The sequence below is a fragment of the Rhea americana genome, unplaced genomic scaffold, assembly GCF_003343005.1.
Source record: "Rhea americana isolate MKP2758 unplaced genomic scaffold, rheAme1 scaffold_193, whole genome shotgun sequence".
Lineage (NCBI taxonomy): Eukaryota > Metazoa > Chordata > Aves > Rheiformes > Rheidae > Rhea > Rhea americana.
This window is the reverse complement of record NW_028186072.1, coordinates 163,576-178,723: the sequence shown is the minus strand read 5'-3', so window position 1 is coordinate 178,723 and position 15,148 is coordinate 163,576. Positions and strand designations below refer to the sequence as shown.

The 15,148-nt window shown below is 40.9% G+C and overlaps 1 protein-coding gene across 1 annotated transcript; it reads right to left on the bottom strand.

The window, feature by feature from the left end:
* Positions 1-7,930: 7,930 nt before the first annotated feature.
* On the bottom strand, positions 7,931-13,699 carry TM4SF4 (transmembrane 4 L six family member 4). Its single transcript, XM_085302817.1, has 5 exons — positions 13,370-13,699; positions 13,022-13,111; positions 10,280-10,413; positions 8,527-8,716; positions 7,931-8,227 (listed from the first exon to the last, which is right to left on the bottom strand). The coding sequence occupies exons 1-5, from the start codon at positions 13,541-13,543 to the stop codon at positions 8,210-8,212; spliced, it is 606 nt and encodes a 201-aa protein (XP_085158943.1). The 5' UTR covers positions 13,544-13,699; the 3' UTR covers positions 7,931-8,209.
* Between the last annotated feature and the right edge of the window lie 1,449 nt (positions 13,700-15,148).

The following is a 15,148-nucleotide window of genomic DNA, read 5'->3' as shown; positions in this document are numbered from 1 at the left end:
CTGGATGCACATTGGTTTATTACATTATTTATGTTTTCTCTGTGGAGGCTTTTCTGTGAATTGTGTAACAGTGCTTGGAATAAGGTAAGGACATACTTTTCTGTAGAAAAGGCATTTTAAATGACTGGCACATAGCAAAAGCAATGCTTTATTTTACAGTTATATTTCAGTTTATTAGCAGCTGCCAGTGACATTAGTGATTATTAAAGTTTTACTCATAACACTTCCAAGTACTCGTCAGGAATACCATTACTTACATCTTCCAGCATTAGGTTGTAATTYACTAACACAACTGTTTTGTTACAATCCAATACCATTATCTCCACACAGAAGATTTAGCACAAAGTCTATTTGGTCTATTTGCCATTTACCTTCTGTTTTGGGGACTTATATAATGCATTGCTCTCAGTCTGATCCCTTGTAAAAGAAAGAAGCTTGTCTCAGATTCTCCATTGAGAAAATACTGTCTTCTTTCCTAGGTGTAAGCCATTAAACTTAAGTATCCTGGGCCTGTATTTGAGTATCTATTCTTTACTGTCATGGTCCATTAGAACTAACTCTGAGGGTGTCCTAAACTTGTACCTGTGGTATCYAGTGTTCTTGCACTCACCATGCGCACGGTCCTTTCAAGGGAGTTGAAACATGGTAAAGGATGATCCAATGAATCAAGTGTACTTGAATTTTCAGTAATGTTTTCAAAGGTTGTTACAGAAACAACTCTGAGGCTAAGTGGAAAGATTCACCTGTAAACTGATGAGTGATCTGAAAGAATATAAGCCACGAGAATAAAAGGATAGCTTTCATAAAAAAGAGAGGCAATATCAGGTTCTTCAATGATCTGAAAAAAAAAGTGAAGAGTAAGTTGACAAATTTGCAGATGATACAAAATTATTCAGTATAATCAAGGCTAAATCTTATTGCAAACGCTTCTGGAAGAATTCCATAACAATAAATTATATAGTATTTCAGCTATGGTTTTATCAGCGAGCTTGCAGTAATGGTTATGGGAAAAACTAACCCTGRCAAGGCATGCATAATGCTGTCCTCTGAAGTGTCTGTTGTTGTTGAGGAAAGAAATCTGGGAGTGAGAGATTAGTTTTGTAATCAGAAGAATTAAAAAGAGCAAAGAAAAGGTAATAAGAGTTATATAAACTTATAAAAAAAAAAAAAAGCAAATACATTTATGTCCCTGTATAAACCCATAAACTGTCTTAAATAGTCCTTGCAGTTCTGCATTCTCCAGCACAAGAACATAGGAAGAGAAGAAGAAATCGTACAGATAAGGCCCCAGTGTCTGATCAAAGATATGACACAGCTTTCATGTTGGATGCTAAGGAGGTCCTTAACATCATGAGTGCTATGGTACTAATTAAATAGCAGAACTGACATCACCTAATTTTGCAATACATTTCAAATAAACAGAAGGATATACTTCTCACACAACATGTAATAAGACTGTAGAACTCCTTGCATGCAAATACCTTCGTACTTCAGCCTGGATCAGGAGCATGTTTTTTTTTTAAGTGAATCTTTAAAAAGATTAACAGAAAAAGCTCTGAACTCAAACAGAAATGCAAGGTGAAAGCTTAACAGTTTAATCTAAAAACATAGGTGCAACCAAATTAAAAGGCAGCCTCTTGTAGCTTTGTGGTTTGTGTTCCCCACTGTAAACAGTACACACAATATTTACAGGCAGTTCTATTTTGACAAGGTATTTTTCTTTGTATTGGTTCTGTGCCACACTGAACTTTTACTTTGTGTTTATTCTTTGTAAGTAACAGTAAAGATGGGAAGGTCATGAGGGTCAGAGTGGGAAAACAGGCAAATAGACACTTCTGTGGTAGAAGTTGTTGCAGTATGTACACAAGATTGTGGAATGTGCCATAGGCTAGGGCAAAGAGCAAGGGTCATGGAAAGTGAACTGTTCTATCCCTTTTGCCACAAATTCACTCTGCAACCGTCAGCATTTCACATCACCCTACTGAATGAGTCTTTCCACAGGTAAAATGCTTTATTTCTACACCTACTTCACTGTTGTTGTTTTGCAATTGTATTAGTGGTGAGAAAACACACTCCCAAGACAGACCATGCAAGCTGGTGTGTTATGTATATGCACCAGTGCTCTCAGTAGTGTGTAAAATAAGCCAGATTAGAGAAACCAAACCGAGATTAGATGCAGGCTAAGGGTCTCCTGCATCTGGTAGATGTATAAATACATGTATTTGTATCAGCCTCCTTTGAGCTATTTGGCCTTTGTGTAAGCAACAGTATGTGAATCTGATCTCTGTACTGAAAATAAGTTTTTAATATCTATCTAACATTAGACTCTATTTTTGCTCTCTTTCTGCATTTTTCCTTATTAGCCAATTACAGCACACACTGCAGCTGAGAGTCATCTTTTCCCAACAAAGCAGAAATAAGCAGCTTATGTAAATCTACAGAGGATTTAGATGTATCTTCTGATCTGCTGCTGAAGATCAGTAGTACTTTAAGAGAAGTTTTAGTCAGATAATCAAGAACAGAACTAGAGTCTGTGTGGATAATTTTACAGATCACATGTGTGTGACAGGTATGCATGTATTCCCTGTCCCTGGGCAGTAACAGCATATTAACTTCTAACCCTGCTCTGAGAAATGTGTTTGTTAATTCACACTGTATTTATTCAAGAATATTATTCAAGTTTCTTCAGCAGAAGCACTGAGTGTGTGTTTGTTTATAAAGGTCATTAAGTTAATTCTTAATGGTGCCAACTCACATTTTGCAAAGTATTTCTGCTTTACTTCCAATTTTATCAGCAGTTCTCTGTGCAGACTACCGCTAATGTGTCCTCTCATTTAAGACCTGTAATAAAACTGTTTATCAGGGAGGAATTTCCTGAGATTTTGATCTACTGAAAACCCACATAATCTGAAAAGTATCAATATTATGGCCTCCTTCGACACCAATTTAACGTTACAATCCCATTGATCAGCCTTTTGTCTTCAYTGTTTTTCATGTGTTCAGATAGCCAATTTAGGCTGCACCACCAACTGTACATCTGCAAAAGACTCTACTACCAGTATTTTCTTCTGGATGAACAGTATGCACATTGCTCCTTGGAATCTTACCTATAATACTATTTTTCCTAGAGTTCTTTCAGAAGGATATTTTGACAAYGTTATTCTTTGTGCCATATTTCAGTTAAAATATTTATGGTTTTTTCTGCCTGGTCCCCACAACTCACATTTTCTCATCATCGCAATCCAATACCCCCACCAGCTAGTTTCTAATTCTTTAAAATGTGGCGATTAGAATATTCCAGATAAAACCTCATGAAAGTGTTTTTTTTTTTTTTTTTTGAGTTTTCTGGTAAAATATGGTTTATAGGATTTCTTAGTAATTATTTTTTGCCAAAACATGCACAGGCRCATGCGGACACACAGATGCTTCCCACAGGGACTCACCATGCCAGCACCATCTGTGGCCCAGGTCCCAAGGGAACAGCATTAACCACAGTTTTAAAGTAGCACTGTAGCACTGTTGTCCCCATTGGCWGCTTTGTTTCAGCTTTAACTGCTGGATTTGTGTTGCCATATGCTTTTACTGTCTTCACTAGAAAACAAAGGAGAATGAAAATGTACCAGGCATGAGAAAGGGCAAAGCAAACAGCAAAGTGGAAGGAAGCGGCCTATAAAGAATGGCCTCGTAAAGGACAAAACCGGCATGACGATGAGAAATGCAGACCCTGTCTGGCCAGGGCTGTGCACCGCCATCTCGGGCGGTCGCTGCCGCCGGCCCCTCCCTCACGACGTGGCGGCGGGCGGCCTGCGCACGCGACRCCGCCATCTCGGGCGGTCGCTGCCGCCGGCCCCTCCCTCACGACGTGGCGGCGGGCGGCCTGCGCACGCGACRCCGCCATCTCGGGCGGTCGCTGCCGCCGGCCCCTCCCTCACGACGTGGCGGCGGGCGGCCTGCGCACGCGACGCCGCCATCTCGGGCGGTCGCTGCCGCCGGCCCCTCCCTCACGACGTGGCGGCGGGCGGCCTGCGCACGCGACGCCGCCATCTCGGGCGGTCGCTGCCGCCGGCGCCTCCCTCACGAGGTGGCGGTGAGTGGCCTGCGCACGCAGCCCCGCCGGTTCAGGCCGTCGATGCCGCCAGCGCCTCCCTCATGATGTGGCGGCGGGCGGCCTGCGCACACGGCCGACGCACCCTGGCGGGAGGCGAAGCACCCGGGGTCCCTCCGCGCTTTCCCGGAGGGGGTGTCGCATCCTCCGCGGAAAGCGGCAGGGAGGCTGGAGCCCCCGAGGACGTGTCTCCCGGCTCTGTGGGCGCCCCGTGACCGCCGCCGGGAGGCGAGCGGGGCCGCAAGCAGGTAGGAGACGGCGGCGCCGGCCGGCCCGGGCCGAACCGAGGCGCAAGGGAGGGGCCAGTGGGCTGGGCAGGGCCGAGCCACGCCGGGAGGAGCCGAGGAGTCCCGGCTTGAGGTGATGGAGCCCCTGCTCCGGCGTAGTGCCCGCTCCTGCGCCGGTGCGATCTGTCGGGCGCCGGGCCGCCTTCGGGCTAGGGCAGGCGCTCAGCGCTCCCGCCGCTGGTGGAGGGGCGGGCAGCCCGCCCGGGGGCCGGGAGCTGCCTGGCCGCGCTGCCGCTGGCTTCAGGGGCGGCGCAGGGTCCCGCGGGTGCCGCCGCCTGTCGAAGCGCTCCCCGCGGCGGGGCTGGCGCGGGCCGCGGGAGGGGCGCGCCGGGGCCGCTGCTGGCTCCGCTCGGCTCCCGCAGGCCGTGACTGCCGGCATCAGGCGAACCTGTTACCGCAGGGGCAGTCGAGGCCTGTAAACATCTTGGCTTTTGTGCGCCGTGTTTAATCAACTCTTCTAGGCTAACTCTGAGCTTAAAGCCTGCCTCGTGACGAGCACAATTCACCGGTAGATTAGGCRTGATTTCTCCAGCAGCTGCTGGTGGTGGTTTCCACTTGGATTGCCAGCACCACTGCGACCAGCACAGCACCGTGAGTGGGGGTGAATCACATTTCAGCTGGGATGCTGCGATCGGCAGCACCACAGAGGGATGACGGCAGTGCTGGTCAGGCAGAGATGCAGCAATACAGCCCCATCGTGGTAGCAGGGCTGCTGTAATTATAATTAAATTGCATATTGTCATTGGTAATTTCTCAGTGAAAAAACAACTTGGCAAGTGAAAACTGCAGAGTTGTTTATTAGTAGTAGTAGTATTTATTCCCAGCACTGTGTTGTCTGTGTCCACACTGCAGGGTRATGAACCCACCCATATCAATTTCATGTAACAGCTTCCCCATCTGCCAGCAGCAGAGCTTGTCCTGGTACTTTGCAGTTTTTTTCCTGGTAAGCTAGACCCTCCCTGAATAATGTGGGAASCATGAAAGCAGAGCTGAAGTTCGACTGTGGCAGGTGGTGAATATTCAGGTGAAGTGGCAGTCCAGAATGGCGGTAGAAACCGTCTTTTGCTCTTGGCTGATGCGGACATCTCAAAGGAAGCACAAACATCTTTAACTTTATATGGGGTACTTGCTAATTTTAGAAACAAAGCTCTTGCAAACAGTTGTCAAGTAAGTAATGCATCATCCCCTGACATGTGACACTGTACTAAGATTAATGTATCATCTCATTGCATTCTATTTGTTGGATAAACTCAATACAATACAGAGCTCCAGCTGARTACAGTTTAGCCCCACAGGGGCACCAAGTCTTGTCAGACTGATGTTGAAATGAATGGGCTCAAAATCATACACACATACTCCGTATGTTGTCATGTTAATTATTAAATGAGCCATATGTTTTCCCTTTATGTAAACATTCAGTTGAAACTGCTGCACAGTGTTAAAATTGCCCTGCCCTTAGCACCCTCATCAACCAGTCACTGAACAGCCAGATTTTATGAGTGAATAGTCAAGCTTCAAATGACTTGCTCATCCTTGAGGTTTTTATAACCAGTACTGACATTTATTTCTTTAAGATACTAGGATTTCTGCATTTATATAAAAGTTGCTATTTGTGTATGTTACTTTTAACATATTTGCAGCTAATGCTGAGTGTCGTGTACAAGTTTGTCAGGACTCCTGAGCTCTGTTTTAGCATTTTCAGTTYCCTGTTCTTGGTTTATCTCTTGCTATCGTCTTTCTGTCCCTCTCTAGCATTGTTCTCTGTTTACTTACTACTACTCTTCCCAGGAATACCACTGGTTCAATGTATCTTTTTCTGTTACAACAGTCTGTGATCACTCTCTGTCCCTGTTCTCACTACTCACTTAGCTCAGTAAAAACACAGAAAGCAGTCTGCAGTTACTGCATAACTGACACTGGAGGTAATGAAATTCAAGGGGGACACTCAAAYGTTAATCCTAACGGGATAAAATTAGGAATGCTGTTGTTGGATCTTAAAAACCGCAGAYTTACTGAGCTGCTTGTTTCTGATTGTACAATACCCTAGAGGCCAAGGTACAAAATGCAGCTCAAATCACAAGGTGAAATGGGCCTACCTGGTCCCAATAGCTACTAAAATTAGCTTGCGTTAGAAAACTACTATGCAGATGGGCATCTTAGAAGCACGGACTCATGGAACACCCAGTGTTTTTACTTTTAGGTCTCACAGCTTCCTGTTACTTCTTAGCCCAGCTCCCTCCCAGAGATTTTTTTATTYTATTTATTAACGTATCAAACTTGTGCATTATGTAGCTACCCAACCCATTGTTGAATGCTGATGAGAAACATTTCCGTATTCCCAAAGACTTCATATATACAAAACAAGACAAATGCAAGATGAGGTACAGGACAGCTGCTAACTGCAAATGAAGGGATAGATGATAGATAGTTACATCGGTGGGTGGTGGTGTAAAGGGTATGGTCAAATTCCCTCACAATGCAACAGAACAGGTGGGAGAGGCAGCTGTTTCTGGAGAGCTTTTATTTATTTATTTATTTATTTATTTTAACTCTTTTGCACAATGTATCAATAAGGCCTTTCTGCTTTTATTAATGTAATTCTTAGAATTCAATCTGGCTATTTAACATTATCATGTATTGCTCACCAGCTTTCAGTGCTTCTGAATCTTTGAAGCTCTTATTATATAATCTCTGGTTATATGGACTACATTAAATACATTTGCTGAAAGCACAGGACACAGAATCATTACATAAATAGCTAAATAAAATCTTTGCAAGAAGATGAATAAATAGCATTTTCACTCATGTATAGCTCTGTTGGTTAGAGCGTGGTGCTGCTAATGCCAAGGTCACAGGTTCAATCCCCGTATGGACTATGCTGAGAGTTGGACTAGATGATCTCCAGAGGTCCCTTCCAGTGTTACCATTCTATGATTCTATGCTCCTGTATAGATTGGAAGTTTTAAGAAAAGGAGTTAGGAGTTGCTCATCTCTACTGAATTGAGCATTGTAACCTGTGTTCAAATCAGTAATTCAGTTTTGAACTTCTAGAAAGTTGTGAGGGAAGCTTGGAGAAGCCAGAGCCCCATCATGCCAAGAAATGGCTGTATTACAGCATTTCTGACTGAATGCCTGATGTGAGGCAGGGTATCATGGTGTCCAAATTGATTCATAATGCTGGAGACCGGGGCTCCACAGTACCCTGCTCTTGGACTTGTTATTTTGATCACATACTTCCCTGTCCAGTGGTGCTGTTGAATATACCCAAGCGTCAGACACAATTGAGAAAAGAGACCTCACCRTGAGAATCAGGAACACCTTTTGTAACAAAGAATTTCTTTATAAAGAGCCTTTTAATCATAGCTGTTCTGGAAGAGAAGTTCTCACTTTTCTGTACACATAAACATGTAGTCATAAAAATTTACATTTGCAGGAGGTATTTCCATTTGATAAACCTCAAAAGAAAGTAGATACAACTGTACTACAACTGAGCTTATATCAGCAGCTTTTGGTAATTTCCCGTCAAAGTTAATGCAGGAGGGAAAAATATTTTGTCTGAGAATACTGTCTTTTCTAAATGGAAGCTGTTTTACAAAAATAAATATGAATGTGAGAGTTGAATAGCACTTATTTTATTCCATAATGAGGGGTTGCAGGAAGGCTAGAAGGGAAGTCAGAGCTTCATAACGTGAGTGGAGGGGAGTGCCCTTCATCCTGATCTTCTTAGCCAGAGACAATGTATGAGGGGTGCTTTATAGAACTGTTTCAAAAGGGAGTCTTCTCCGATCAGAAGGGTGTTCTGCAATATTCATATTCTTTAGACAGCTCCATCTCCCTGGAAAAATAAAAGCACAGAGGTAACTTAGTTCTTGCCATTTCTGTGACTTTCAAAGGATTTTATTGTTTTCCAGAGGCTGTGGGAAGTTGTTAGATAAACCCCATAAGTATGTAAAAGGACTGAAATGGTGTTTTCAGCGTGTGGTAACACTGTAAGGTTTTAACTGTACTTAGTCTAGTTAATGTTAAATAACATGACTATAGTCCTGGAGGAAGTCTAGTTTACTTTTTCAGACTGTCAGCTAATCAGGATTATTAGTACACAAAATGATAAAAAAAAAAAACGTAATTGCTCACCCCACAGCATCCACAACATTTGCAGTCCCCACAGACTGTTCCAAAGAGTCCATTCACAACCTGAATGCCACAGAGCACTGCTTGGATCCCACTCATGACTAGCAGCAAGGAAAATAAGGTCAAGTTCCAAGGAACTATATTTTCAGGTGATTTACACTTGTCCCAGATTGTGTGGTTACTTAGATAATCCCTGTGTGTGAGGGGAAAAACAAAACARTTACAAAGGAGGCAAAGAAAGGCGGGCTGGTATGGCTAGCTGGTTGTTACTATTGTAATCTGATGTGACCAAAGTTTTGTTAGCTTTAGTACTGTACAAAATAATTATACTATGATCAATACTTAGTACATCATTTTTAATTTCTAGATCAAGTGAAGTAATTGGTTTCAAAAGATAAGACATTGGAGAACCACAATCAAAGGTAAGTCTCTATGTTTTAAATACAATCAAATACTTCCTGGTATTTTGTGAAGGAGAAATTATGAAATAAGACCGTAGCCAGATATTTGCCAAACTGATATTTGTCCCTACTAGCGTCTTTTGTTTGAAATAGAGTTTCCTACTGATTAGTTACGGTGTTGAATGGAGCAGTGCTGACATCCAGTGGTACTGTAAATATGCCTAGAAAGCATACTTGTATTTGAGGGCTTTCTTGGGAATATGGCACCTCCTATAATTCCTTCATGGCAGAAAGCCAGGGATTTTATCTAATTACATTATTAATTAGTTATGTATGTTAAAACTGTGATCTTGGATTGGGGCATGTAATCCAGGGCATCAGAATGTGGTTGTGAAGAGGGAAGCAATGACTTAAATATTTATCTTCARTTTACTGTATTGCATTGTAAGTAAAACAACAAAGGAGATAGCAGTATGATAAAAGAACAAGAACTTCAGTTTTTCTAACAAATCATAACATGCTACAAAAACAGTCACATCTGGCCCACTGAACAGAAAAGAGCAACCTTTGCTATTTTAGATGCCTCATCTAACGAACAGCAAAATGATGTAAAGGTATTTTTCCTAATTTTTATCTTTATATTTTAATTTAAATGGGAACTGCTCAACTATTGATTATATTTCCTCTGGATTTTCTCAGTGCTGCTTTGTTTCTTGTGTTTTCATCAAGGGGTTCCTTGACTGCAGCCAAAGAGTATGGTGGAAATAGAGCATATCTTTACATAAAGACTCTGAGAATTAGACTAAAGCAGTATTTCCAGCCCCCGTTGGCCCACAAGCAAATAATATGTAGCACACAATATTACAGCTCTCAGCAGCTGAATCATTAGGGATTGTTGTCTTTCACACCACCTCGCTGGAAGTGATACATATGCATGAGAGCAGACATGTTTTAGTTGTGGTGTATGAAAACAGACAACTTCCAAATCCCATAAGATAAAATGACATAAATACTAATTCTCTGAAGACCATCAAATCTCAATATAGGATGTTACTGCTATCTGTTTAGCTGGAATTTAGCCACATATACTGCTGATAACCCTAAGAATCAACTAGAACTCTGTGCATTTCTTCTTATTGGCTCCTTTGAAACTCAGTAATTTCAATTAGATATGTTATTACTTACACCCTCGCTCTTCAGTCTTATTTAGTATTGCTGTTCATTGCTGGTTCTTCTAAGAGCAGCTGTGTTTTGGTGACAAATACTATAATTGCTATTTTTACATAACAGATTTGGAAGTTATATCACAAACTTGAAGCGTGTATAACTTTTTTTGTCTAATTGTCTTGCCTTACCCGTTCTGGAAAGGATAGGCCCACTCTTGGCCAATTTCACACTTAGGGCCTTTGTTTAGGGCTACTGCTGACAAAGCAAAGCAGTATCCAGCTCCTAGAACTCCGACTGCAGCAAATATTATAGAAGAAAACATCTGACAGAGAGAAAAGTAAAGTTATTTTTGTTCTCATTCAAACGGTGAAATGTGCCCTATTAATGTGAGTGCACATTCTGTAAACTCAGCTCAGTAAACTCTTGAACAGCTAAAAAACATTTATTATGTAGCTGTAACTTAATACATAATGCATGTCTGCACTGATATCTAGRCGCTTTAAGAGATACGAGTACCATTTGCCTCAAGAGTAAAGGACTTGATGCTAAAACAGTAGATGGCATGCTTATTCAGACAGTGTTTAGTCAACAAACCTCTTCTGTTGTTCACAAACCTCTTCTGTTCTTCAAGGTACCCTGTTTCAGTGGAATTGCTGTCTTTCGGAAGAGATTATAAGGAAGACTGAAGTTCTGGAGCTCTTTGGCAGTTAAAAAAAATCATCAGTAGCTTTACAGGTTAGTTTTGGCATCTTGGTCATAGTTGGACTAGTTGATTATATTGTGCCTTCCTGAGTCTTCCCTTCAAGTGTCATATTAGTATACTCTTCTCTATCTTCTCATCTGTGCTTGTCCTCATGAGCTCTAGTAGTGCAATTAGAATTACTAGAAGGATGTCAGGATGCCTTTGTTTTCCTAGCTTTCCATTAAACCTTTTTTTTGTATATGCAAATATATAAATAAATCGTGTAAAAATTAATACCCTACTTGAATTTTGAAGCACTTGGTTAACTGTAATACTTTGTGGGTAAAGGTGTCTTGTATTAGATCAAAGTGATATAGGTGGATAATAAAACCACACGCACTATCAGGTCTATGAACGTTTATTCAGACCTCATCACCAAGACTGTTGCCTAAGTGTTAAAATGCATTTTTTTTTGTTATTTTAGTTACAAGGCTAGCTTCAAGTTTATGTTAATGTAGTGGACACCATAATAATGGTGTTTCTGTTAGCATACAGGAACAAATTCCGTTCTTGGTCATGATGTAATAAGCCTGCATCACACAGAGGGATGCTGTCCACCACGGGCTCTCAGCTGACCAGAAATGAACCAGATTCTTCAGAACTCTCTTAATAGGATGGTGTGACTGTGTTGATGTTCCCGTGTTCCCTGTCTCTCAGTGAGCTACAGCATTAACAAGGTCATCAACAAGGTAGTGCACACAGAATACAGGTTACTTCAGGGACAGTGCCGTGCTTACATATGCTATAGCTTCTAGCCTACAGTGGCTCATGTCTGTCTGGTGTGAGTAGAGGCAGAAGGCACTCGTAGCTGGTCACCTTGTTCACATAACATGTTCCAAGTTCAGCTGAATTGCAGAGCTGTGAGTGGAAGCCTAGCATCAAAACATTGTTTGGTAGGTGTTGGTATTTGTGGTCTTCAAATTTAAACTAATCTAATCTAAGGTCACTTCTAACAGAAATTTGATAATAAGATTTTTGTGAAGAGAAATACGTGGCTTCTAAATTTCAGACTCTTTATTTGGCTGTCATTCTAAAAGCCTTCAAAATTGTAAGTGTTGGCTCCATGATCATTATAAGAGATATTTAGAAGCTGGATTTCTCCCTTACCATAGAATGGTGTGGAGCAGGAGAGAGATTTTTCAGTATAGAAAAGTCTTGGAAGGATGTTACAAACAGTACAGTGTGAAAGAAAAACAGTAATTATCATGTGCTGGTTTAAAGCAGTTGTGGTTACTAGGTCAAATATGCAGTAGTCTATCTTTCTTGAAACGCCTCCCCCCGCATATATAGAAACTTGTTTCCCATTTTCTGCCTTTTAATATATTTGTTATTTTATTGCCTGGTTCTTCCTTGTAAGCTCCATCCTCCCCCACAAAAGAAAACCCACACTACACCTGCTTTTTGGAGATGGCCTCTTGGAGAGAGTTATTCTCACAGTCATGATTCTTTTTCCTTTTTTTTTTTTTTTTTTTTTTTTTGGGGGGGGGGGGGAGTTAATTGAAAAGCTGTTCCTTTCTAAAGATCCACTTGTGCCAAACAGAATGCATCTCAACTAAAGGACAGACTTTCCTAGTAGAGATTTATTTACTGTTTGTTTCACTTCTAAACAAAAATGTTTGAAATGTTTACTAGTGTCTGAAGGTATTCATTTAAAAATTTCTACCTATTCTGTAAAAGGAGGCTATTACTTCAAAATCAAACTTGGTCTGACCTCACAGGTGAGGAACTAGATGATCTCCTGAAGTCCCTTCCAAACTGAGCTTTTCTGTGAACCTAATAAGATACTCCCAGCCCATTGTGTGGATGTGTGATGAACAGGTAATGTAACAGAGCTTGTGCAACKGTCAAAGTAATACTAGAACTGCTGACAAAAATGATCGGAGAGAGAACTAACACGGGGAAAACAAAGCAGAGTTTTTTCAGAAATTTCTTTTAGTAGCATCTATTATAAATATATTGTGCGAGCAAAATGGCATTACAGTTATGGTACCTGTGGCAACATCAAAGGTACAGTGCAATTTTGAAATCCTGCTATTTCTACTTCCCAGCACTGAAACAAATGGCAGGGCTATGTGTCTTACTCTCTGGACAGATACTCAGTCTCTCAATGACTGTGGGCACAAGATACCTATGTCTTTATTAGTAACAATTTAACTTTTATTTTTTTTCCACAATGCCTTTCACTTACCGCAAACCTCTTTCCACAGCTCTCATTACCACAGCATCCACAGCAATCATTATTCTTAAGGCCCAAAAACACCAAGGCAGGAAAGATCATCTACCAATAACAGAAATATAGTTTGAATTGAGATGATTTCAAGTTACATTTGCTTTTAAATACAATTGTTCTATGTCTTTTTTTTCTTATTACTAAATTAAATTACTTATAGCAAATCTATTGGATAATTTATTTATTGTTTAAAAAAGTATTTGCATTGTTGGAACCTACATTTGAGATGCTGAGGACAAAGCAATAACTCAAAGTCTGGGTTTGGATGGGGGGAAATGGTGGGAATAACTGAATTTATATACTCACCAATAAACCAGATCCCGCGATCCCTCCGAAGTACCAAACCTCATCTGTAATGTGTTCGTTCTTGTCGACCACTTTTCCTCCAGGGAAAAACAGCAAAATGTTAGCGAGGGTACATAAAACAGCCAGGGGGATTAGAGTGATTCCCAAGCACTTAGCACAATCTCCAGTGCACATGCTTTTTTAAAGAAATTGCAAATGCAAAGACAAAGGAAAAAAATCTCTCTGAGGTCCTCAGCAGTGTTTTAAAAAGGAGCTTCTCAGTGTATTTTACAAAATCCAACTTCTGCTATGCCTTTAGAGGAACTGAGCTTGTGGACTGCAGCACCGTCTCTGAAGGGAGCATTCTGTCAGTAACGTGGTGTGCTGGCTATTTATAAGCTCTCACTGCCATGATGTCAATTTTCTGAACCTCCATAAATGAAATTACGTTTAGTTCAGCCTCTCGTTTTACCATGACAACCAATAACCTCTGTTAATATTCTACTAATGTGGATGAGACATTCGTTATCTGGGTTCAGGTCATGAGTAAATATCCTTCTTAGTTCTGGATCATCATTTTTACAATACTCTATCTGTCTTCATGCTGCAAAATACTTCTTTGTAGAGACTGAAGTGAAAATACATAGTGAATGGGTTTATGTTAATGATAGCCATATGCAATGGAGAAGTTCTACTGAATTTTCTTTTTTTTAGGAAGATTAAGCCAATAATTCCTTGTTTTGAAGCACTCAAATAACTTGCAGATTTCCAATATATAATGGCTTATTATGGAGTCAGTGCTTTGTGTCTGGTATGTCTGAAAAAAGGAGAAAGTTCAAAAAAGTTTCAGTGGACTTTTTCCTTATGTTGTGTCATTTTGTGTTCGCTAAGGATGATGTGTTCCTGTAAAGCCCAGTATTACATCTGCACTCAAGCAAAATATACACTTAAAATTACACTAAATGTGGCAAGTAGACTTCAGAGCTGAAACAAAGCCTCATTATCTGAGCATGCAACTTTTGCTCAGGGTGTCCATGCGTAACAAGTTGGAAGATCAGAGCAGTAGTGCTTACGCATCTTACATGCCCATAATTATAACTTGGYGCATGCTAACACCCTACACATTTTGGGAGTGTTTCCAGTTAGAGAGGCATAAAATGTCTGTAGGATGCAGAACCCATTACAATAAAGCCAGTCTGCAAATAATCTAACACAGGTTTTACATGAGACCCAATCTAAATGGAATGARAACTTCCAGTGTAGATGTGCTGAGTTGGCTACGTTCAACAAAACTTCTGTTTTCCTAGCTGAGTCTTTGGGCCAAGTTGCAGACTGTATATAAACAACAGAAGTAAATTGAAAGACACTTCTTCACTCCAGCAATTTTTAAGTCAGCTCCCATACCTCCTATTACATTCCTGTAAATATATTTGTGAAAGCAGGAGCATATCTGGGGGAAGAAAACTGGTCGCAGATTAGTAAATCTTTGTTGTAATAAAAAAAAAAGCCAAAATAAGCTACAAAGTGGATTTGAGACAGTGTATATATGAAACGAGTAGATGTAAATGTTTGTTGAACATCTCTGTTCAAGCAGGCCCTGCAGCCTTCTAACAGATACTGGATACCTACTCTTTTATACTCAGACTTGATGTATTGTGTTGTAAAATTTATTGTACAATAACTTTCATGCCAGTCTTCATGGGTGGCAAACAGTGATAGATGCTATTCCACTGTGGTTTTTGTGTGGACCATGAAAATTCCATGAATTTTGAGATGGTAACTGATTTCCATTTTGTTCAG